This window comes from Artemia franciscana, chromosome 11 (genome assembly GCF_032884065.1).
Source record: "Artemia franciscana chromosome 11, ASM3288406v1, whole genome shotgun sequence".
Lineage (NCBI taxonomy): Eukaryota > Metazoa > Arthropoda > Branchiopoda > Anostraca > Artemiidae > Artemia > Artemia franciscana.
Genome location: NC_088873.1, coordinates 35,882,079 through 35,908,006, shown reverse-complemented (window position 1 = coordinate 35,908,006; position 25,928 = coordinate 35,882,079). Strand labels below are relative to the sequence as shown.

Sequence of the window (25,928 nt, the reverse complement as noted above, 5' to 3'; positions counted from 1 at the left end):
TAAGGCCACTATGCGTATCTGGCCTGTCAAAACAGCATATCTGCAATATCTGAGGAATAGCTTGGGGGACGCAGTTAATAATTTCCCGTAGTTTGGGGGAGGGGACTTCATTTATTTTCTTTATGGGGGAGGGTGACTAAAAAGGATATTGTTTCACTTAAACCCCTACGGCAATCAGATCTTGTCTTATCTGTGTCTTATTGGTGAGGTAAATCAAGAGACATTTCGTGGTATGAGATTATCATAATACTGCGTCGATAAAATCTCTGGAACGGTACAGATTATCAAGGTAGGGGGACCATTAGACCCCAAGTTTTGACGTAGAGAAGTGATTTCTCCTATAATCTCTGCTATAAAGTTTTCTCCGAAGCACTTGACGCTTAAGAGGTGAGGTAAATCAAAATACACCATGTTTGCCAAGTGATCAGAGCAGTGTATCTGCAAAAGCCTTGATCCAGAACTTTGTTGATCGAGTGAAAAATCTCTGGGAGTGTTGTCTGGGAGGGGAAAGTGGAGCTTGATTTTTGACTAAAGGGGAAGGAACAAAGTGGAATAGTCTAAGGATTTGGTCTCCAGTCTGATTAAAGTTTTTTGCACTACGAGCTAAATTGAAATAATGCCTATTCCAAGTGCAGTAGCGTTGTATATCAAAAGAAACTATATGTGCTCAGCTTATCAACATGATGTACCTGCATTATCCCGTGACAGCCTGAGGGGTACGATTTGAAATTTCAGGAGCTGTCGGAGGGAGGGAGCAAAAGACCTTGAATTTGGAATTGGAGAAGAGGCAAAGGTAAATCAAAAGAAAGTGTTTACCCAGGTTATAAAACTGGCAATTCGGCAAAATCTTATGAACCATAGGTGACGATCCAACTGAGACTTTTGGAGTTTTGGAGGGGAAGGGGCAAGGAGACTTATATTTTGTGTTTAGAGGGAGGGAGGGAGAGGTGTTAATAAATGTGTGTTTTCGATCCACTTAACATTTTTGACAAAGCTAGTCCAGGAACTTTGAATTTATTCACAGCGAAGTGGTATTGCAGACCAAAAGACAGCATAACCACTCACGATGTGAAAATAGCTTGTATGTAACATCTCGGGAAGGACTGACGGGATCGAGTTAAAACTCTTTGGAGGTGCTGGAGGAGGTCAAGGAGACTTCAATTTGGGGAAGGAATAAAAATGAAAAAACATTCTTTCTACTAAATATGGATTCGGCAGAAAAAGAACAGATTTTTTTTTGAAAGGTTGGAACTTTCAACCGTAAGCTATTTGCTCAACGGAATCCTTGGGTAAAGAAAAAACTTTGAAAAACATTCTTTTCGCCAAAAATTAGCCCAAAATACCTTTTTTCCAATCAGCATTGACACAGCATTCGTTATTTAATTTCAATTACTTGGCTTTGAATATTTATTTTTTTCTATTATCCTTTCAGGCCAAAAGACATAAAGATCAAAGACACACAAAAACGTGGCCCTATATTTTGGCTCTCAAGTCATCTTGAAAATGGCACTTACCAGTTTGTTGGCAAGACAAATCCCTATCCAAATCTGAAAATAACTTTGGCTGCGTCAGTTTTGGAAGCCCAAAATAGGCTCAGTTCTTTTTTTGCCTCTTATAGGCTTGTTACCTACAGGAAATACACACAGGATAAGGTACATGAGTGTAGCCAGGAAGTTTCCAAGGGGCGGGGACAAGCACTAAAAAGACCTTCATTTTGACCAAGATTTATATGGGAATCTTTCTCAAGACCCTATTTCTATATATTTTCCATTGTCTTCTTGTTTTCTAGGGGGGTAGGGTTGCACTCCTGGTCTCCTTTTAGAGAGTCCGTGGCTAGGTAGACCTTAGTGGAAGCTAAAATATGTTGAAGGTTGACTTTATTTATATATGTAACCTAAAAGTGGGCTAATCGGCTTGTAAGTTAACAGGAATGTATAATAGGACAAATAAGCCTAAAATGAAAAGTAGTTCGAAATTGTATCCGTTTTATTGATCCGTGAAACCTAAAGATGGAACAAATTATGTTTTCTCTGATCATCAAAAAACCTTCCAGAGTAAGTAAAATTGTCAAAGGGGATCTCCATTAGGATATGACAAAAATGTAAGGACATCAACCTACATTATATTGAGTTGTCAGGCCCAATTCTTTTTTAAAGAAAACAACACGTAATCTTTTTGATAAATGACCTTAGCATTCACGTATCTAAGCAAACAAACAGTTAAAAAAATCAGTCTAAAAAAAAAAATCAAGTTGTAAAAATCATCATCAACAATCAGTCTATTTTCATTAGTTTTTTTCAATGATTTTTTATTGTTACGTTAATTTCTTCTGTTTATGTACTAATAAAAAAACACACTGCATGTTTTCAATAAACACGAAAGACAATCAAGACGTTAAGAGTGTTTAAAAGGAACAAGGGGAATGAAGGTAGCACGAAAATTATTTGTAAACATTGATCAGCCTTGTGATATTTCTTGTTGCTGTGTTGTTGTTCATTTTATGGCAAGTTTAGCATAGCGTAAAAAAATATTTTCAGCAAATCGCAAATGATACTGTGGCTCTTAGAAAGGTTAGGGGGTGGTGATCTACATTTTTTTTGGTTACTTTATAGAATTCCATTTGTTTTGACGTTATTGTTTGTTATAACTTTCGTTTGTTTAACGCACTGCTTCTTTGTAAATTGTTGTCTTTTTTAGGCGTGACTTCTTATATGAGTTAATTCTTAATGCAATTTGAGCTTCGAAATCACTCTACTTTTTATTGAAACTCTGTTTTTTTTTTTTTTTTTTTTCTGTATAGTATATCAAACTTTCATCTTGCAAACTTGTAAGATAAAATTTGTATTGTTTAGATGTTGTTGCTTTCACATTTGGAAAATTGATTAGCAGTAACCCCTCGGATAAGTGGCCTCCATTCACTAATATACAGGGGGGGGGGGGCAGAATATATTTTTTCAGAATCTAGGGGGAGCAATTTGGTAGCATTTTTAATTTTTGTAATAAAAATGAGAGAAAAGACATCCTTCAATCTTGACGCCAAAAAACGTACTTTTGAGGACAATTAAATCTGGGGGGGGGATCCTCCCTTCCGATTGACACAAGTGACTCTGAAAATATGCTGGATATAAAAGAATCTGTGACTAGCATTAATTTATCTCTGAGAATACACCTACAACTTGGTTCAGTGTCAAAACATATAGTAAGTTTTCACTATGCATTTTAATCAATTTGTTCCAAATATTACGTTCAACATTGTAAAATAACTGGTCTTTGGAGGTAACGATGGAGATAAGTCCACTGGTTCTGTACAATAACAATAATTTCACAGAAAAAAATTAGAGAGAGAGAGAGAAAAAAAAAAGATAGAGAAAAAGGGAAATAACATGCAACCTGTTTATTTATCAAATTCAAAAATTGGTTCATTGTATTTGCATCTGAAACAAGCAAACTCGCCGAAATGAAGGGGGGAAACGATAATATATTTTTCACAATTATGAGGGTGAGATAATGCGTTTTTTTAAATATAGGGAGAGGGGAAATTTTTTCCCAATTTTCTCAATAAAAATACCAAAAAAGGAACCTGTTTATTTATCCAATTCAAAAATTGGTTCAATTGGTTGTATTAGCCAAGATCGGAAATTTTATTCTCAATTTTCTAGGTAAGCAATATGATAATTTGATTTGCTTTGTTAGAGTATTTGCATCTAAAAGAAGCAAACTCACCACAATGAAGGGGGGAAACAATAATATATTTTTCACTATTATGAGGGTGAGATAATGCGTTTTTTTAAATATGGGGGGAGGGGAAATTTTTTCCCAAGTTTCTCAATAAAAATACCAAAAAAAGGAACCTGTTTATTTATCCAATTCAAAAATTGGTTCAATTGGTTGTATTAGCCAAGATCGGAAATTTTATTCTCAATTTTCTAGGTAAGCAATATGATAATTTGATTTGCCTTGTTTAGAGTATTTGCATGTAAAAGAAGCAAACTCACCACAATGAAGGGGGGGACCAATAATATATTTTTCACAATTATGAGGGTGAGATAATGCGTTTTTTTAAATATAGGGGGAGGGGAAATTTTTTCCCAAGTTTCTCAATAAAAATACCAAAAAAGGAACCTGTTTATTTATCCAATTCAAAAATTGGTTCAAATGGTTGTATTAGCCAAGATCGGAAATTTTATTGTCAATTTTCTAGGTAAGCAATATGATAATTTGATTTGCTTTGTTAGAGTATTTGCATCTAAAAGAAGCAAACTCACCAAAATGAAGGGGGGAAACAATAATATATTTTTCACAATTATGAGGGTGAGATAATGCGATTTTTTTCAAATATGGGGGGAGGGGAAATTTTTTCCCAAGTTTCTCAATAAAAATACCAAAAAAGGAACCTGTTTATTTATCCAATTTAAAAATTGGTTCAATTGATTGTATTAGCCAAGATCGGAAATTTTATTCTCAATTTTCTAGGTAAGCAATATGATAATTTGATTTTCTTTGTTAGAGTATTTGCATCTAAAAGAAGCAAACTCACCACAATGAAGGGGGGAAACAATAATATATTTTTCACAATTATGAGGGTGAGATAATGCGTTTTTTTAAATATAGGGGGATGGGAAATTTTTTCCAAAGTTTCTCAATAAAAATACCCAAAAAGGAACCTGTTTATTTAGCCAATTCAAAAATTGGTTCAATTGGTTCTGTTAGCCAAGATCGGTAATTTTATTCTCAATTTTCTAGGTAAGCAATATGATAATTTGATTTGCTTTGTTAGAGTATTTGCATTTAAAAGAAGCAAACTCACCACAATGAAGGGGTTAAAACAATAATATATTTTTCACAATTATGAGGGTGAGATAATGCGTTTTTTTTTAATATAGGGGGAGGGCAAATTTTTTCCCAAGTTTCTCAATAAAAATACCAAAAAAGGAACCTGTTTATTCATTCAGTTCAAAAATTGGTTCAATTGGTTGTATTAGCCAAGATCGGAAATTTTATTCTCAATTTTCTAGGTAAGCAATATGATAATTTGATTTGCTTTGTTTAGAGTATTTGCATGTAAAAGAAGCAAACTCACCACAATGAAGGGGGGGAAACAATAATATATTTTTCACAATTATGAGGGTGAGATAATGCGTTTTTTAAATATAGGGGGAGGGGAAATTTTTTCCCAAGTTTCTCAATAAAAATACCAAAAAAGGAACCTGTTTATTTATTCAATTCAAAAATTGGTTCAATTGGTTGCATTAGCCAAGATCAGAAATTTTATTCTCAATTTTCTAGGTAAGCAATATGATAATTTGATTTGCTTTGTTTTGAGTATTTGCATCTAAAAGAAGCAAACTCACCACAATGAAGGGGGGAAACAATCATATATTTTTCACAATTATGAGGGTGAGATAATGCGTTTTTTTTTAAATATAGGGGGAGGGGAAATTTTTCCCAAGTTTCTCAATAAAAATACCAAAAAAGGAATCTGTTTATTTATCCAATTTAAAAATTGGTTCAATTGGTTGTATTAGCCAAGATCAGAAATTTTATTCTCAATTTTCTAGGTAAGCAATATGATAATTTGATTTGCTTTGTTTAGAGTATTTGCATGTAAAAGAAGCAAACTCACCACAATGAAGGGGGAAAAATAATATATTTTTCACAATTATGAGGGTGAGATAATGCGTTTTTTAAATATAGGGGGAGGGGAAATTTTTCCCAAGTTTCTCAATAAAAATACCAAAAAAGGAACCTTTTTTGAAACATTATATTTTTCTTTGCAGCCACCCCCGGAAAAAAAAATCATGGAGTTGGTTTTTTTACACTACACTAACTACGGAATTCCCCAGCCAAGATTGAATAGAAATTTCACCACATGAAGGTTCACCATAAACTCACCACAATGAAGGGGGGAAACAATAATATATTTTTCACAATTATGAGGGTTAGATAATGCGTTTTTGAAATATAGGGGGAGGGGAAATTTTTTTCCAATTTTCTCAATGAAAATACCTTAGGAAGGCACTACTCAAAATCTAAAGGGGGTGGTGGAAAACTGTAGGGGTATGCCTCTTTTCTACCATTGACGCTTCTTCTCTAGAGCTTTCATTAATGATTCTGTGTATATAACGCATGAAGTAACTTCTTAGAGCTTCTTGTTTATTAACTTTGTTCTCTTAATCATCTTTTTAAGGATCATTTTGTGGGGTCAAATGCGATCGGTGGAGGCACTCCTGGAATATTCTCGGACGAGTTTGGCCTTCTAAGCTACACTGAAATTTGCATCAACATTAAAAACGGATGGGAAGAAATTCAAGACAATTATACAAAATCTCCGTACGCATTTTTGGGAAATCGTTGGGTCAGCTATGATAATGTCTGGTCAGTTCGATTGAAGTCCGATTTGATAAATAAAAGTGTACTGGGTGGTGCAGCAATATGGTCGCTCGAAAATGATGACTTTTTAAATTTTTGTGGAGGTGGTAAGAACCCATTGATACAAACTGTCAAGGATACCTTAGGAGTTTTATAGCAAACCTAAGTAAGAAACACAAGTGGATTTACGTAATTACAGTTCACAATCGATTTACTGTTCACAAGTGAAAAATCATGAAAGACTGGAATAATGTGAATTAACATTAATCGTACAATTAGATTAATTAATATAAAAATATTAACGAAAACATCTCGAATACATAATTTAAACTTAAGTTTACGTTTCAATTCCTTGTAGCATTGCTATGAACCGTTCTAGCCGAGTGATTAGCGCACATATAAGGTGCCTCTGGAGAAAAATAATAAGACATTGGAGCCTTATGGCCTTTATTATAGGCAATACTATAGCGTTGCCTCTGATATTACTTTTCTAGAGGCACTTTATATGGAAGGGATGACCGTATGAACGTCGATTGGAGGTCATTCGCTTGTATTGGAAGCTCTAGTGACCTTCTTAAGAGCAAAAAGTGATCAAAGGCTATCTAGGCCCCCCCCCCCTGTGCTTTTCCCTCAAATGATTCTGAAAGAAATTGTAAGACAGTCATTTTATTAAAAATAGCTCAAAAATCAAATAACAAACACCCCGGGGCCGACACAATCCTCCAGAACCCATTGGAAGGTTTTGTAAGTTATGAGTTATGCCCCTGGGTATATAAGGTTTTTATGGAAGGATTTTGAAGTAAGTTCAAAGGTCAGATAAGTTCGAACCCTCCCCCACCCCAAACTGAGAAAAAACTTATAAGTGATGTTTTATTTCAAAACTCTAGAGAACTGACCTCTGGCCCTCCCTCTACGACCCAACCTCCCCTACTCACAAGTTTAGTAACGATATTTTATTTTTAAAATTATGGAATTTGACTCCTGGACATCCATGGCACGACCCCTCCCCGAAAAAGAAAATTAACGATATTTTATTCCATAGGAGCTGACTAATGGCCCTACATGGCCTGATCCTCCCAAAAAAGCTATTAATTAGACTATATCAAAAATTAAGGGATATGCCCCCACCCTCCATGGTTTGACCCTCTCCCCCCAAAAAACAACTTATTAACGATGTTACTCCAAAACTTATGGATGCTGAGCCTAGGCCCTCCATGGCCTGACTTCCCCCACCAAAACTATCAACGTTAATTTATTCCAAAATTTTATAGGAGACGTTACCTGACTCTCCATGGCCTAACCCAAACAAAGAAAACAAATCATTAAGGGTATATTATTTCAGAATTTACGGGGGTTGACCTCGGCCCTCCATGGACCAACCTCCAAATTCCCCTCCAAAGCAAATTGCTAGTGATATCTTATTCCAAAACTTATGGGAGTTGACCCCTTGCCCTCCATGACTTGACTTAGGTATATTGATAGGATATACCAAAATTCACCCTTATGCATATAAGGGAGGAGGGTTTTCAGGAGGGATTTATCTGGGGGAGTTTTTGAGTTGTTTGCATGGGGAATTTTACACAGAGTGGAGAAATGACGCGGGGAGATTTTACGGCGAGAATTTTTCAAGGGGATTTTTCTGGGGGAACATATCTAGCACTACGAGATAGTTTGGAAGATTTGGTATTCCACAAGCTTAACAACTGTTAAAAAAGGTTACTATAACTATATGTGCCTTGAACAGTCTTGGGAATAACTAATAAATTAAACTGAATATTTGATATATAATAATATTAATTACTAAGAGTCCATCAGTTCAAGATTTTATTTTTTTTCTCACACAGCATTCATACTTAAAATGAGGTAGAAATACCTACTTGCACTAAATACTAAATTAGTTTCGGCAGTATGCAAATTAATCCAATAATGGTCAAATCCAAGAAATCCTCGTCATTTTAAGTCATAAATAAAAGAACTCAAATAATCACAGTTACGAACACCTATGTTATATTATTGGATCTTTTTTATCGTTTCATTTAATCACTGTAAATTATCCAATTCTGTATATTTTTAACAAGTAGGATTGTTTGGTCTTGGGTGCGTTCGAAAAGACTAAGGGTATTAATCTTGTATGCATTCTTTTTCGATAAGATTTTCAGAGTCAATTAAATTATTTTGTGTTTCATCAGTTAACATTCTATTGCGTATATCGATGCTTTGAGATAAAAGAAACGAGTCTTCTTCGGTAGGAGAAGGGGCCTTTAGGGATTCTTGAGTATCTGAACTAGAAAGGGGTGAATTATTATTTAATATAAAATGAGTGCTTGGTTTGTAAGACTTGAGTTTATATGGTCTATATTCTCTTTCCTCTAAGGAGGAAACATTGTAATTAGGTTTCACGGTATCCTTTTTTTCTTTATACTGGTCCATATCTTTCTTTTTAATTTTAGGAAATTGAGGACTATGTTTAAAAAAATTTTGCGGTTAAGCCTTTTAAGGATCCTAGCATTTGACGTTCTTTATCTTAATCTACCTGGATTTAAAGAAGTCAAATAGAAAGCATTTTTATGCACTTCGGATAATACCACATACAGTCCACGAAAAGAATAATTGGTGGTTTTTCTACCAATCGAAGTTATATCACGGCAATATACAGTATCTCCAGAGGCAATTAATGTCTCTTTTGAATCTTTATTATACTGAATCGCCTATTTCGACCTTTGAATTTTAATTTCATTGAAGTAAGTTTGATTATTTTCACTGTTTTTTTAATTAATTGTGTAGCATAGGATTCATAGCCATCAGAGAAACTTACCTTTGCCGGTTAATTGAATTGTAAATCAGGTAAAGATTTTCCATTGAGTCTATGCAAAATGGTAAAGCTGGAAATTTTCCGAACAGTATTTAGAGAAGAATACATACTTAAGATTATTAGGGGAACCTTTTCCCAATCCACCTTAGTCAATTTATTGCAAGAATGGAACATGATTTTCTTCAATATTTTAACTTTATTCTTTCTAGTATATTAAAGTGTATTATACACTGTATTATAATACAGTGTATTATAGGGGCTACTAGAAACATAATCCTTATCTCTATTTGTCAAAATTTGAACCATGACCACTTGAAACAGTTTCAGGCAGACTGTAATAAACAATAATATTTTCCCAGAGAAAATTTATTGTATTTTCTGTATTCATAGCGGGTATAAGCTTTAATACTACTAGATTACTACAAAGGTCCCCTCCAACTAGAACTTATCGATTCCCAGAGCTTGTTACTGGAAAGGGATCAGCACCATCTAGTGCCCGGAGCAAAAATGGCATTTCAGAAACTATATTCTTCCCAAGTGGTGGTTTGACTTTTGTCGTATTAGCACGGTTACAAAGATCGCAAATATTAAAAAATTCTTTGATCGTAGAGGCCATATATTCAAAATGCAAAATATTCTGACTTTCCACAAGGTCCGCTCAAAACTTACATGAACACCTAGAACTGAATGCTTATGAAAAAGTTTTAATATACCCGAAGTCATTCTCTTCGGTAAAACCACTTGAATGTTTATTTCTGTGCGAACATTTGATTCAACCTAGAAGATCCACTCGAAATATATTCTATTCTATACAAAACTCCGTCTATTAAGACAAGATTATGTCTCTCACTATTTAGACTTTTTTGTGATGGATCTTGGCCATAGCTTCTCAGAAGCCCGCTTCTCACGAACTAAAACAAAATGGATTGGGTGGGGAGTCTTTTAATAGGGTAGAAAGTCATAATTAATATGGGAGTAGGTCAGTAGTTTTGTCTTTTGAAATTTATATTTAAATTTGACAAAGTTAAAAAAGAATTTGTTTTAAGAGGTGGGAGGGGTAAGGGTAATTTTAGAAAATACAATGCTGATGTAAGGGGGTATCAAGATATACAGTATTTTGTTTAGATACTGGGTTGATAAAGGGGCAATATCTTATAACACTTAAGGGCATAGACATTTTGGAGAGGGCCCATGTACATTTAATGATTTGGGTTGCAGTGTTACAGTATGATAATGAATATGAAGAGGGGGAACTTAAAAATAAAAGGGTGTGATAGATTCAGTAAGGGCTTCGTCCAATTAATGAGTGAAGCGCCAGTAATGACTTTCCTATTCTACAACTAGTCAGGTTTTAAATGAGGACAGAAACATTGGGAGAAGAACCTGCTATTATTTTCTAATGTTTTTATCTAGATTCCGATCCGAATTAAAATCAAAAACAACTTGAGGCACTGTAAACGTCATGAGTACCTGTCTGCTGAGACGGTTTCGAGCGACAATCCCATCCTGCGCTTAAGAAATCTCCAAAACTCGCTCTTGTAGAGGGACAAGGTGGAATTAGACATCTAGGCCACACTCATGGACGTTTGCAATCTATTGAACTCAAATTGTGTTAAAGAACATAAAACCATTGCAGTCCCTTATGCTGACGGGCTCGAGTGATACTGTGTAATTCGTAAAGACATTTTAGAAATTGGGTGGGGAAGATTATGTAGCTATGGTTGCATCAGGTCCAAAGGTTTACCTTGTGCATACACACAATGAAAATATCAAAACTCTGCAAAAAAGTGCAATCATACTATGTAAAGGAAAATTTTGATATGGGTGTTTTTCGGAAATGTGTAGAAAGAATTTAGTTCCAAGAGCGAAGATTACGGCAATTCGCTCTTTAAAATTTAGAAGCTATACAGTTCGAGTCGAGAAAACACCAGGTCGACCATATTTGACAATGTTTATCCACGTGTAGACGTTATGAGAGTACTACCACACGATCACTCCCTTACTTCAGATCGAGACGTATGTGTAAAGATTCGACGGCGTCTCGGTCTGGAGAAAGCTCAATAGCTGGTGGGAGGGGGTCCAATCAGTCTCAAGGTCAACAATGTGTGTTTATATAGTGTCTTTTTAGTGTTTTATTTATTTTTTGCGCCAAGGGAAATCAATACTTTAAAAAGTGACGCCGAAAAGACAGTCCTCAGTGGAGCGTCTCTGTTGTCGTTCTGGCTGCAGCTTTCCCCGGAGGGATCCGACCCTCCAGATGGGACCCTTTTTAAGTGTTTTTGAATGTCCATGTGAATATATTCAAGTGCATACTTTTCAATATCAATGTTTTCTAATGTCAGTGTGTTTTTAATGTCCAGGTAAATATGTTTAAGAATATGTAGTGTATTTGTTTATATTAAAGAAACCATGCATTCTATTTTTGACTAATTATTCATAAAATTGAGGTTGGGTTCGGTAAGTTGTATTTTGACAGTGGAGGAGTACGTATAATTTGAAATGTCAGTCAGATTTTTTTGCGGACCGCAGATGTCTGGCAAAACAACACTTTTAACGAATCTCACACAAAATCCTGATTAATTTTTCTATAGAAAATCCCAAAAATATCTATTTCTATGGAATCATTAAAAACCTATCTGAGCTTTGTTTAAATTAAGGTGAAGGTAATACTAAGCTGCCAGAAGGTGTTAGGTAACAGATGAAGCAACATCGTTCACTTGTACGTGCCCTAGCTTGCAAAAAGAAAGGAAAAGATGCTAATAGAAAACGGCTTTTTCAAGTGGGCGATAGTTTTCTTTCATTGTTCCTGCCGATACTCACAGGAATTGTAAACACTATTCTCAAGATGGCTAGATCTTGTAGTTTGACGCCAATTGAACTCGCTCTTTCACCAAAAATGTGCTTTGAAGATAATCTTGAAAATTTCATTAACAATGAAAAAATTGCCGACGATTCGATCAATTCTGCTTTAAAATGCCCTTCGACAAGTTGATAAGCAGAAACCTTACCGTGAAAAACCGCTCAAAGTAAATTTCATTGATGAAGCTCCAATTTCCGAATGTTCTTAAATTTTGAAAACATCTAAAGTTACATCCAGCGTTGTAGTCCTAATGCCTCATTCGTATCTTGAGCAAAGTAAAGACTCTGGACATATCTCGCAAAAAAATGGGCACGTGCAAATTAACGACAAAGAGGATGAATTTATAATCAAGGGCAAGAGTTACAATTTCATTGATTTTATATCAGATTTGATTGCAAATTGTACAACTCTTGGATCACTTGACCATCCTTTGTATAAACTTTTAAAGTCTTCAAAATTTCAAAATAAGTCTTATTGGGAATAAACACGTTAAAACGATTCAGGGAATTTAGAAAAATCTCAAAGACATATCGTTTTCGGATACCACTCCCAGTTGGCGTGACGAGTTAAAAGTATTAAATGAAAGCGTCTTTCCACCACATTTAGTATGCGAAAGGGTAGTGGACGCTTTACACCATGGTGATGCTCAAAATGGCTGAAAGTTTGAGTTTATGAGTTATGAATAATCCCCCACCGCATTTGCCCGAGTCTTCAAAGTTGAAAACAAGTTGGTGACAGAGTATTTACAGATTGAACCCAGCTAAATCCTTCATCGTAATCACAGAGTTCGCAGTAATCAATATAAAAAACTGAAATATTTTCCCCTTGCATATATTACACACATTTTCCCCTTGCATATATTACACGCATATCTTTTGACTCTAGACGAAATTCAAAGACGTCAAAATAGCCGATACAAGTATATTCAACTTACAAACAGTGTTTTTAGTCGCTATGCATATGCTGTTCCATTGCGTTCAAAGAGTGGCAATGAAGTTGCTAGAGCCCTTGAATCTGTCTTTAAACAATATCTTGTGAAAAAATTCAAAAAGGTCGGGGAAGTGAATATGTTAATCAACATATAAATAGGGTTTAATTGAAATATAACACAATGCTCTACCATGGTCATAGTCCAATAAAGGTGGTATTGGCTGAACGTTTGATAAGAACAATTTGACTTTTGATTTCAAGATACTTTACATCGAAAAATACTGCTGCTTTTATTCAAGATTAAGATAAAATCATGTTGGCTTATAATCAGAGTCCTGAACAATCGCTGTTCAATCATAGTCCTCTTGAAGTTCCTCACAGTAACAATACATTTGACGCTTTTCTTAAACAATATTCCAATGAAAAGGTTGTGAAGAGAAAACTTAATGTTGGTGATATAGTTTGAATCAATGGAACAAGTAATAGTTTTGAAAAGAAGAATCACTTGTGGTCCACTGAGCTTTTTAAAGTGTCAAAGGTCTTAGGTCAAAGTGTCAAATCCGAAGCGTTTAGTCTACGTGAAATGAAAGATAAAAAGAGATTCCTGGTCATTTTCACGAGTAAGAACTACAAAAGTAAAAACCACTCGACTGTATCAAATTGAAAAGATATTAAAGAGTCCAACTCGCAAGGCTAAGAGACAGTTGCTGGTGAGTTGGCTAGGATACAATTCTGATTTTGTTTCTTGGATTACCGCTGAAGACGTTCACGAAGTCTAATGATTTTTATGTGGCATTCATGTCCAATGTCTCTTATCCACTTTATGACGATTTGAGTAAAACAAGCAATTTTTGGACAAAACTCTCCCCAGTTATCAGATTTGAGGGTAGTATGAAGTTGCCATTATTCGTTGAATTTTTAAAAACACATATGATATCCTGAGAATGGGTCATACGTATGAGATTAAAGTAAGATTCTTGACTTCTCTAACGAGGGTTTGGTAGCATATTTTTACTCTGTTAATAGCCCCTTTGCTGCTATACCCTACGAGGAATACAAGAATTTGCAGGAGCTGTGGTGAGTTTTCAACAAAAGAATTCCGAGTCGAAAAGGGTGGCTTAATATCCAACTATTCAACAGAACAGAGGAGAATTTAAATTACCAATCCATTCGAGAATGAAAGAAATTTGCTCAATGAGGATTTACGTGAGGTTCATGGTTTTAAAGATCGTATTATTAAAACAAAAATTTCAGAGGCAAGGATAATGTTATCCATGTCGACTATGCACCCGGCTTCTCCGGTGCATATGGTATGGTAATGTACCATAGTGTCACCTATGGTATTTTAAACCTGAAAAGTTACGGATAGCTTTATAATACCAATTAGATTATATAAGATATTGTTTTGAGTTTTCATCCGTCACGATATCTACGATTGCAAAGGATAAAGTTCAACTGGCAGCAAAGTCAATTTAGCCCCTTCTTTCGATACTATCTTGTTGCTGTTTTTTTTCAACGCTTAGGAATAGCCTTGGATCATGTGATTACTGATCGATAGCGAAGAAACAAAATCAAAGTGTTGCTCTCGCAAAACTTTAGTCGGCGAAGCCGGAAAAAGGTTGCCGCAACACTTCATGTTGCCCGGGCAACGTAGGTCTAGTTTCCGTTTGTTTTGGGTTTCATTTATGTATTGATGTTCATTCACGGCAATTTTACGCTCGGTAGTCAATTTGGTTCTATTTTTGTTCAACTATGGTTTAATGGAGTTCTTTACTTTTCTCTGAACAGCTTTTTTGTCGAAAAATTTGTGATTAATATACAATACAATGGCAGGACCTTCACTAAACTGTTGTATTGGAAGAATTAAATAGCTTTTGTTGCTGTAACTGAATCCTACACTTCATATTAGTCAATATTTTCTTTGCTAGTCGAATCTTGAGGAGCAAATACTGCTATGACCGTATAAAGCTGTATTCAGGATAAGGATTTTTGTGTTTGAAACCTTCCCCAGAAATATTTGTTTGACTCGTAAAACCGTAATATAAATGCATGAAAACACATTTTTTATGCGTTTTTTAAAGTTTTTCTAGCTCCCCCTCCCCAAACAAAAAATCCTGAACACAGCCCTGACTGATACCTTGCATTTTTGGGACGTAAAGTGTGCAACAATGATTTTATTGTTTATGCTTGCCCAACCTAAGCGAGACTTAGAAGATTCCCTCTTCATCCCTTTTCTGCCCGTCACTGCTGTCACTTCTATGCGAATAGATAATTTTTTATATATCATTTTTATTAATAACTAATTTACTTTATTATTATTAGAAATATTGTAACTTTAATCTTAATAAAAGCTCGTTTATGTTTTATTGCTACAAGAATACATATAAACATAAAAGCAATAAAAGACAATAACATGACTAATTATTTCTAATGTTTTCCTTAATCCAGTCCAAGTAAGAGGTTATACGAGTAAAAACTCCTGGATATTTAGCATCTGCACATTTACCTTTCCGACCAAAAGACAGCAATCCCAGCAAGTAATAACGTCCGTTTTCAGCAATCACTTGTGTAAGCGGGCCTCCAATATCACCAACACAAAAACCGTTTCCTGGGGCTTGAGCACATATCTGCTCCTCTGTTATTCCCTTCCAGACCTTTAAGCAATCTTCTTGTTCAACAGTATTGAGATTAGCCTCTTGCAATATGGAGAGATATTCATCTCCAGAAGAGACGCTTCCCCATCCTGAAAGGATAACATTACCGTTGGTCAACTCCGTTTCTCTTAATTCTCCGTCAGGTAGACAAATAGGAACTATGCGGTCTGTAAACACAACTCGATTCGTAAGTACTAAAATAGCAATATCATTCTTAAACCCTGTTCTTCCTTGAATATATTTTGGATGTATTACAACTTTTTCTACTGGTATTTCGATTACATCCGGATCAGTTTCATCATCCTGGTTGTACTCTCCTAAGCGTACCTTGTAAATGCCTTCTAGTTGCACGCAGTTTGCGGCCGTCAGCACATGTTTGTTAGTAATTAATGCCCCTCCACATAACGGGTAAAAATCTTGAATTATTAAGGCCATCCAAGGATGGCTACCAACTAATGCTTCTGAACCACCAACGATCGAGGAAGATGTATTATTTCCTTGGCCTGGATCGGTATTATTTATGGAATTACCACCCATCCAAGCAGGAAATCCGAAAAACGTACGAATTCTAGAAACTCCACAAATTTCTTGTATGTTCTCAGTTAGAATCGGGGTAGATATAGCCTCAGGCTCGTTGTTAAATGGAGATTCGCTGACCGAAGTGTCTGAAAGAAGGAGAGCTGGATAACACAGAGGACTTAAAGAAAAATAAAAAATCTTAAAAACATATATTTACACAAATTAAATCTAGTAAAGGTAAACAATTGGGCTTTTGGTCTCTTAGAATCAAAACCGGCTCTTGCCAAAACATCACCTACCCAGGTTGAACAAATTATGTTAGCAGATGTTGTACCATTAGCATAGATCAAGAAAACCCGTAACTGCTTTATTATTTCATAAATTATTACAGCATTTGAAATATCACGCTACAAATGACCAAAACCCATCATCAACCAATTGGTATATAATACAGCAAGTCATCAATGTATTTTGAGGCTATTTTGCCTGTAATATGAATGGGGATCCAACCATTTATGATAATGAACAGTAAAACCAAAGTTAAACTTGTCTACAGCACCTATGACTCTTAGAATGGATGTTTGGAAGTTGTCTGCACACCAAGTGATTCTGGTTATTCATTCTAAGCCTGATAACTTCATTGAGTTGGAATTTATTTGTGATAGAGCAAGAAAAATTTGCAGGGTTTAAGTGAAGGGAGGGGTTTGGCCTTTTATCAAAGAAAATTGTGCTAAAGAGAATTTTTTCAGGCGGAATCGTCCCAAAAAAATTTTCTGGGAAATTTCCCCCGATGGTGGAATTGTCCTGAAGGAATTTTCCTGGGGGAATATCTTACGAGGGAAGAGCTTTCTTCTAAGGAGTGATTTGTGGGAGGGGGAATTTCCTCTGGGGGAGGCTACATTTCTTCGTACTATTTAAAAACGATTAGAAATTAGATAAAAACAAGTTTTTTCAGCTGAAAGTAAGAAGCAGCATTGAAACTTAAAACGAATAGAAATTATTCTGTATATAAGGAGGGCTACTGCCCCCTCAAAACCTTGCTCTTTAGGCTAAAGTTTTATTTTTTGTCCCATTTCCTTAAGAACGACTCTTGAAACAGTTTTAAAATGCTTAAGCATGACAAGCGAGGCATTTAAGAGAGGTTTATCCCCTTATAAATGGGAATAATTTTTGTTTGTTTCAAGTTCCAATGGTACTCCTTAATTTCAATTGAAAAAAATGTTTTTTTTTTTTGCATTCAATAGGTCTAAAAAGAGACTAAATTAAAAAAAGTTTTATCAACAGAAAGTAAGTTCAAGGATCCACTAACACATTCTACCTTTTCATCAATTAAGTACTATCTATAATTCAAAGGCAAACTTTTTTGTGTGTTTCTTGAGTGGCCTTCGCATGCATATAAAGTTAGAATTTCATACCTAAACAGATGTTTTGCCATCTATCTATCTACAGGCAGCTCCCATTTACACATACAATTCAGCGTTTGGTTGCAAAACTTAGAGCCAAAGACCGAATCATTCCGTCTGACCATAACCGAAAATAGCCTTACATAATGAGAACTTTCGGTAAATTTTGACTATATTATTGACTTATTATTATTATTATTGATTATTATTTTTATTTATATTGTTATTGATTATTGACTTATTATTATATTATTATTGTTGTTATTATTATATTTCGTTATTATTATTATCATCATGTTCTTGACTTATCAATAAAGTGAACATACCACTCGATGCCTTTTTTTATGTTCTTTACGAATTTAAAAATCGCTTCTATCGCAACTTCAAATTTAAGTACTTTTTTAGCTCTTGAAAATGGCCAAAATACGGGGTGTAAAAAGGTTTAAACACTGGCTTCGAACTTACTGTTTCATTATAAGGCGTTTTTTTTTTTAATTTTATATAACCCACAAGCACTGATTTCCCACGATTAAGTTGAATAAATAAATTTATTTTGCCGTTTATGCCGTTGTCTTCTTCCTTAACGCCGAATATTCAATTAAAGTTTGCGTTTTCGGTCGTTTCCGACAAAATAATACTACGTTTTCTCAGCGGCATAAACCCTACCATGAAAAGGCGCTCAACGTAAATATCATTGATCATACTCAACCTAAACATTCTGAAACTTTGAAAGCACCAGCCTAAGAAGAAGATTTATCTAAAGTCTTAGCAAGTGTTGCAGACTTATTTAATTCATATCGTGAACAATGTAAAAGACTTTTGACCTATCTCACAGAAAATGAAAATGTACAAATTGATGACAAAAAAACTTAAGTTTTAATCAACGGCCAGACCTACAATCTAGTTGGTATAATATCATATTTGATTGCAAAGCGTAAAAGACTTAAATCCTTTGATAGTCATTTGTACAAAATTTTAAACTCATCAAACTTTCCAAAAAGTTCTGTTGGGAATAAAATGTATTAAATCAATTAAGGGAATATGATCAAATATCGGAAGATTTTGTAAAATCATTTTTGGAAAATACTAGCACATCAAGTGGCGGTGATGATTTAAAAGAAATCAAACGAAAGCGTCTTAATATCAGCGAATCACCACTTATTGTGCAAAAGGGTAGCGGAAAATTCAAACTGCGTTTACGTTCAAAACGGCCCAAGTTTTTGAATTTTGGAAGTTATGAGAATATTGACGAAGCAGGAAGTTTAAGTTCTCCCGCAAAACTTGCTCGAGTCACTGAACTTGAAAAGATGCTTGTAAGAGAATATTTACAGAGTTAACCGAGCTACAATCTTCATCAAAATAATAGAGTTTACAGTAGTCATTATCGGAAAACTAAAGCTTTTTTATTATTGTATATATTACAAGCAGATTTTTTTGACTTTAGACAAGGTTCAAAGAATCTTGAAGATGCTAAAACTCTAGAAAGTATTCTTGAGCGAGATTGTTATAGAATAATTCAAACAGATCGACGAAACGGATTTTTAAATCAACATGTTAAAAGGGTTCTATCGAAATATGATACAATGCCCTATGATAGCCATTCTCCAATAAACGCGGCACTGGCTCACCATTTAATAAGAACAGTTCGAATTTTAATCCCGAGATACTATACATTGAAAAATAATGCTCCTTTTATTCATGGTGTAGATAAAATCATGAAGATTTATAATCAGCACCTCATTGATCTGCGCAATCTTAGTCCTTTGGAATTTCATCACAGTGAAAATACACTTGACATTTTTTTAAACATTATATAAATGAAAGGCAAGTGAAAAAGAAGCAACTAAATGTTGGTGATATAGTTCGACTCAATTGAACTGGTAATATTTTTGAAAAGGGGAATTGCTTGTGGTCCAAATAACTTTTTAATGTGCCAAAGTCACAGACACTAAACCTGTAACGTATCGTTTACGTGACAAGAAAAATGAAAAGATTCTCGGTGGTTTTTATCAATATGAATTACAACAAGTTAAAAACAATGGAATGTATTAGAATGATAAGATATTAAACAGCTGAACGTGCAAGGATAAGAGACAGTTGCTTGTTCACTGGCTAGGATACAACTCTGATTTAGATTCGACGATTATCGCTGAAGACGCTCATAATACCTGATGATTCCTATTGATATTCATGTCCAGTGTATCTGGCCCCCTCTTTGATGGTTTGAATAAAACAAGTGATTTTTGACAAATCTTTCCTCTGCCATTAATTTCGATGGAAAATATGAAGTTTCTCTTGTTGATTGTATTCTTAAAATACATATGACATCCTTAGAAAAGGTCGTACATATGATATAAAAGTTAGAGCAAACGATTTGCCAGTGTATGGTGGGAAAGAGGAATATATAAAATCACTCAAGTCCTTTCTTTTCACCCTCAAATACGAAGGATATGAAAGTATGAATGATTTGTATCGTATAACTAATAGAAAGATCTCTGCTCGTAAGAATGATGCATTCCAGTTTAACTATTCAATGGAATATGGTAGGCTTTATATTAGCCCTGGCAAAAAAATATATTGCTCCGGTTACCGTGGATTTTGCCTCCTCTACACCAAATGATAAGGGCTCTAGGAAGAATTTTAAAGAAAGTGTTTCTGAAAATATCATGTCTGGCAAGCGATCCCTTGATGAACGATTGAAACCACGTTGAATCGGAAAAGGTTTTAAAAGGGCAAGAAACACCTCATCGCTCATCATTCTCCACTCATCAGAAGCAAAAACATCACTCTTGACAAACAAAAAAAAAGAAACCAAGAGTAAAAATTGTCAGATCGAAAAGGATTTCTTTTCCTAGAAATGGGATATCTACCATATAAAGAATATCATCCCTCAGTCACCTCATCATTGAATTTTTTCAATGCAGAAAATGTTGACGTGAGTCTAAAACACCTCTCTATGAGTGTAAACCTCTCTGGGACTTTTTGGTCTTACAATTTTTTGAGACTTAGAATTTTTTTAATGAGAATTTTTGGACTTGTTTGATTTTGCAAACATTTATTTTGCACAAAGCTTCATGAAGATACGCTTATTTGAATCAAATGTGTTGTATGAGAGCTTTGTGAAAATGAAATTTGTGTACTCTGTTTTTTCCCAAAGCTTGATGAAAAGTTGCTTCTTTGAATCGAATAGGTAGTTTAAAATGGTTTGTACTCTTTTTTGCACAAATTTGAATGAAGGTACAGATATTTTAATCAAATAGATGGTTCTACTGTTTTGTACTCTTTTTTAACCAAAGTTCGATAAAAATACGTTTCTTTGAATCAATTGTGTGGTTCAAAGTGTTTTGTAATCTGTTTTGTACAAAGCTTGACGAACGTACAATTCTTCAATCAAATGTGTGGTTCAAAATGTTTTGTGCCCTGTTTTGCCCAAAGCTCGATGAAAATATTTTTCTTTGAATTATATCTGTGGCTCAAAATTTTTAGACTTTTTTGGACTTTGGTTTTTGGATTTCAAATTTTCAAAGAAGCTGGTTCAAAATGTTTTGCACTCAGTTTTTTTTTTACAAAAATCGATGAAGATAGGTTTCTGTAAATCATGGTACAAAATGTTTTGTACTTGGTATTGCATAAAGCTGGGAGAAGAAACATTTCTTTGCATCAAATGTGTGATTCAAAATGTTTTTTTACTCTGTTTTGCACAAAGCTCGATGAAGAAACGTTTCTTTGAATCACCTGTATGGTTCAAAATGTTTTGTACTCTGTTTGGCGAAAATCTCTATAAATTGGAGTCTGAAATAGAAGAGCTAGGTTTTTCACTAAAGTCTCAGAGAGATGAATCGGGTTCTTTTCAGAGTTAGAGATATATGAAGTGGGAATTTATCAAGGCACAGTTAGACACACACCCTTCTACTAGCCTGAAATACGTGAATTATCTTTTTACTAAAGTCTGAGAGAGATGAATCAGATTTTTTTTAGTGTTAGAGACATATGAAGTGGTAATTTATCAAGATTCGGTCAGACACAGACACTACTATTAGCTCAAAGAGGTATACTACAGTCTGAAATAGGTAAATAAGCTTTTCCCCGAATCTAAGAGAGATGAATTGGATTCATTTTAGAGCTAGAGGCATATGAAGTGGGAATTTAAGAAGATCGCGTCAGATACAGACACTACTATCAGCTCATAAGCGAAATACTAGAGTCTGACAAAGGAGAATTAGGTTTTTTTAAAACAAAGTCTTAAAGTAATGAATCGAATACTCTTTAGACTTAAACATATGAAGTGGTAATTTACCTAGATTAAACCGGACAGACACTATTATCAGCTCACAAATGGTACTAGAATCTGAAACTAGTGAATTAGGTTTGTACCAATGTCTGTTAGAGTTGAAACAGACTATTTTTAGAGTTAGAAACATATAAAATGGGAATTTAAGGAATCATGATCACGTTGTGTTTAGTACCAATGCTAGACGGATTTGGAGTAGGCCTTCTGGTGGCCTTGCGTGTTATATCAGACAGAATCTTGCAGATTTATTACCAGTGTGCTACCACTCATCTGAACATTTTCTAGCTGTGAGACTTGGTGACTCTGTCCTAATTAATGCTTATCTGCCACATGTTAAAAAGTCGGTAGAGTCCGTTCTCGAGTTTTGCATCACTGTGTTTTGTGATGCACAAGACAAATACACAAGACTTGACAAATTCCCATTTGTCAAGATTGGTATTAGTAGTGTCTGTGTCTGACTGAATCATGTTAAATTCCCATTTTCTATATCTCTAACTCTAAAAAAAAATCCAATTAATCACTCTTAGACTTTGGCAAATAACTAAAATACTCTATTTGAGACTCTAGTATATCACTTTTGAGTTGGTAGTAATGTATATGTCTGCTGAATCTAGATAAATTTCCATTTACTAGGTTTCTAACTCTAAAAAGGATCTGATTCATATCTCTCAGACTTTGGTAAAAACCTTATTGCTTATTTCAGACTCAAGAATACCACTTTTGAGGTGAAAGTAGTGTATCCCTCTGACTGAACCTTGATAAATACCCACCTCATATGTCTCTAACTCTGAAAAAATCCCACTTCACATGTCCCTAGGAACAATCCTATCCATCGCTCTCAAACTTTAAGAATATAATTAACCTATTTCAGACTCTAGTATACCACTTGTGAGCTGGTATTAGTGTCCGTGTTAGACTAAATCTTGATCAATCCCCACTTCATATGTTTCTAACTCTAAAAAGAATCCGGTTTATCTCTCTCAGGCTTCAGTAAAATTCCAAATTCACCAATTGCAGACTCTAGTTTACCACTTGTGAGCTGGTTGTAGTGTCTGTTTCTGACTGAATCTTGAAAAATTCCACTTCATGTGCCTCTAACTCTAAAACGAATCCGATTCGTACCTCTCAGACTTTGGTAAAATCTTAATTCACCTATTTCAGACTCTAGTATACCACTTATTAGCTGGTATTAGTAGTGTATGGGTCTGATTGTATCTTGATAAATTCCCATTTCATATGTCTCTAACTCTAAAAAGAATCCGATTAATCTCTCTCAGACTTTGACAAAATACCTAATTAATCTATTCTATACTCTAGTTTACCACTTTTGAGGTCGTATAATTGTATATGTCTGACTGAATCCTTATAAATTTCCGCTTGCTATGTCTTTACCTCTAAAACGGTCTGATTCCTCTCTCTCAAACTTCTGTAAAAAACCTTATTCCCGTATTTTAGACTCTAGTATACCACTTTTGAGCTGATAGTAGTGTCACTATCTGACTGAATACTGATAAATTCCAACTTCATATGTCTCTAAGTCTAAAAAGGATCTAAATAATAATAATAATAAAATAACTTATTTCTTACCCACTTACAAAAGGGAAAAAGTGGAGTATACGGAGAAAACAAAGAACTACAAATAACACAAAAAACACACAAAAAAAGAAACGACAATTTAGCAAAAGAGGTGGATAAGATGATTGTTAGGACCAAGACGGATTGGCGCTTCATCAATTAATTTTGTTTTTCTTAGTTTTTCCTTAGTTTTAACTTAGTTTTTCCACTAAGAGAACAATATCCGTTGCCTGATATTTACTAATTAACTTTCGGCGTGAGAAATTATCGTGGTAAATACAGTAAGAGCTTAAAATATCGATAATGATCCGTCTTGACCCTCTTACGTCACCTTTATTCGAAAGCATATAAAAACCAGCACAAAATAACACAGAATCGTCGCATAAAATCGAGTACAGCTTTGTAAGTGCTTGTCATCGGAAATATCCACGATTTCCAACAATGTTAGAATACCCCAGTTTAAGTTCAAATTGAATATCCTGAATGGTCTGAAAACGAAAAGAATTTAAAGAATTGCAAGCACAAATCCCAAGCCATCGAAAAGAAATGGCTTGTGGTACGAAAAAAGAACTGCAATCCAAAGGATGAGACGAACTAACCCCATTACATATAAGAAGTTCACATTTATCTACAATTAGCAATAATCCAATTCTTACAAATGCACCAGCAACAGATCGGACAGAGCGCGCTAAACCGGGCTCAGTTCTGCTGATAAGAAGCAAGTCGTCAGCATAAGCTAAGTATGATAGTCTGTGAATTCTGTAAAACAAGAACTATGTATACCAGACAAAACATTCTCAATGGAAGCATAAAAGACATGAGGAGAGAGAACTCCCCCCCCTGTCTAACTCCACACTTGACTGGTATATGTCCGAAGAAAATCACCATTTCCTGACTTTAATCTTAAATAAGAATTTGAATACCAAAACTTCAAAACCAGAATCACAGACGCGTTCACACCAAGCTGACTAAGAGCATACCAAGCCTGAGCATGGCAAATACTATCGAATGCTTTAGATATATCAAGGGTGCAAAAATGAAGACTATAGCTACTCCGAGTGGCTTCCTTAATAAGTTCCGCTAAAACACGATGAGCATGTTGACAGCCCAGACCTGACCTGAAGCCGAACTGGTTAGCCTCATAATTAACAAATTCATCGATATGCGGAAGTAGAACGTACTCAAATAATTTACATAGAGTACATGCGACAGTGAGCGGCCTGTACAAATTACACGAATCTAGATCTTTTCCTTTCTTTAATATAGAAGTAATACTTCCACATAAAAATGAATCAGGAACAATAGAACTTGAAAGACACATCTGACATAATAGCTGAAGATGCGACAGAAGCTCAACTGACCTCAGATCAAGATGAACCGCACAAATACCATCAAGATCACAAGACTTCGACTTTAACCGTCGAAAACATTTCACAATATTAGATTTATCAACAGGTATGTCTTTGGCTCACACTATTAGGAAGAACCTACGCCATTAAAGCAGTAAAACGGTTATAAACATCATAAATAATAGAGGAAAAGATGGAAGTATGATGTTTAATCCACGAAAATCTTGGAATAATATCACTAGAAGAAGATTCTTCGAGTTTCGACACATTCAGGACATTTTGCTACTGTTTACCATTAGTCAGAAATTCAGCGCTCGAAAACTGAACTGCACGAAGATGACGCTTATAAGCCGATTTTGTTCTCTGCCTGATGCTAGAAACTTGCCCACTAAAAGGTTTACCGCAAGCAATCCATATTTTCAACCAAAACTTGGCTTGGTTCTTTACTTTCTTAATTACTTGAACACACTTCCAAAACGTCTTACGGGTGTTAAGTTGCACGCGAATCAACGGAAAAGCTATTGCTTCAGCTTGTTTAATTGAAGGAACGATGTTTCTGTAGTAGTAGTTTAACTTACCACGAGCATCACTGACAAAATAACCAGCGCCAGGAAGATGAGAAGGCACCAAAATAGTGGATAGCAGAAAAATGAGAGTCGAAAAATAGAGTTACCAACTTGCATTATCCCAATCACGTTTGCAAATCCATTTTTTAAATTATGAGGAGCACTGAAACTGATTGGAGAGCTAATAGATAGATCTAAATTAAGAGGGAGATGGTCATAGTCTATTTCCTTGTCTTAGACATGAACATCAGAGGAATGAAGAAGAGGCGAACACACACAATGGTCCAAGTCAGAAACTGCTCCACTATTGTTGATATATGAGAAGCTGCAATCCTTATTTATAATCCTATGCACAGCTGGTAAAGTATTTAGTGAGGTCTCAGATTGACTGGATGATAAAGTAATTTTGCAATTTAGATCACCAGCAAGAAGCCATGAATACCCAAGAGATTCAATTAAGCCAATTAGACCTTGTAGCCTATCACAAGACTCGGCAAAACTCGAGAACGGACTCTACCGACTTTTTAACATGTGGCAGATAAGCATTAATTAGGACAGAGTCACCAAGTCTCACAGCTAGAAAATGTTCAGATGAGTGGT

The 25,928-nt window shown here is 35.0% G+C and overlaps 2 protein-coding genes across 4 annotated transcripts in view; one reads left to right on the top strand and one right to left on the bottom strand.

Moving 5' to 3' along the window:
- The window catches only part of LOC136033146 (chitinase-3-like protein 1), a 47,466-nt gene extending 35,874 nt beyond the window's left edge, over window positions 1–11,592 (top strand). For 2 of the 3 annotated variants that reach the window (XM_065713792.1, XM_065713791.1), the window contains exon 7: window positions 6,188–11,592. In XM_065713792.1, the coding sequence (XP_065569864.1) occupies window positions 6,188–6,526 (339 nt within the window). In that variant the 3' untranslated portion in view covers window positions 6,527–11,592. Of the gene's footprint in view, window positions 1–1,432; window positions 1,603–6,187 lie in introns of those variants that run through there. The other variant, XM_065713793.1, reaches the window with a different exon arrangement.
- Window positions 11,593–15,305: 3,713 nt separating this feature from the next.
- Window positions 15,306–24,734, bottom strand: LOC136032607 (transmembrane protease serine 11F-like). Its single transcript, XM_065712877.1, has 4 exons — window positions 24,364–24,734; window positions 24,013–24,172; window positions 20,138–20,335; window positions 15,306–16,342 (listed from the first exon to the last, which is right to left on the bottom strand). Exons 1-4 carry the CDS (start codon window positions 24,732–24,734, stop codon window positions 15,389–15,391), a joined length of 1,683 nt encoding a protein of 560 aa, XP_065568949.1. The 3' UTR covers window positions 15,306–15,388.
- Between the last annotated feature and the right edge of the window lie 1,194 nt (window positions 24,735–25,928).

Bases quoted from the DNA above. Each gene is read 5' to 3' on its own strand.
- LOC136032607 (XM_065712877.1), bottom strand. From the start codon at position 24,734: ATGTGTCTTTCAAGTTCTATTGTTCCTGATTCATTTTTATGTGGAAGT. The intron at 24,173-24,363 runs GTCTGTGATTCT...CTTGTTTTACAG, and splicing joins AGTCAGCTTGGTGTGAACGC to AATTCACAGACTATCATACT. The intron at 16,343-20,137 runs GTAACCGGAGCA...TATGTTTTTAAG, and splicing joins TAGAGGAGGCAAAATCCACG to ATTTTTTATTTTTCTTTAAG.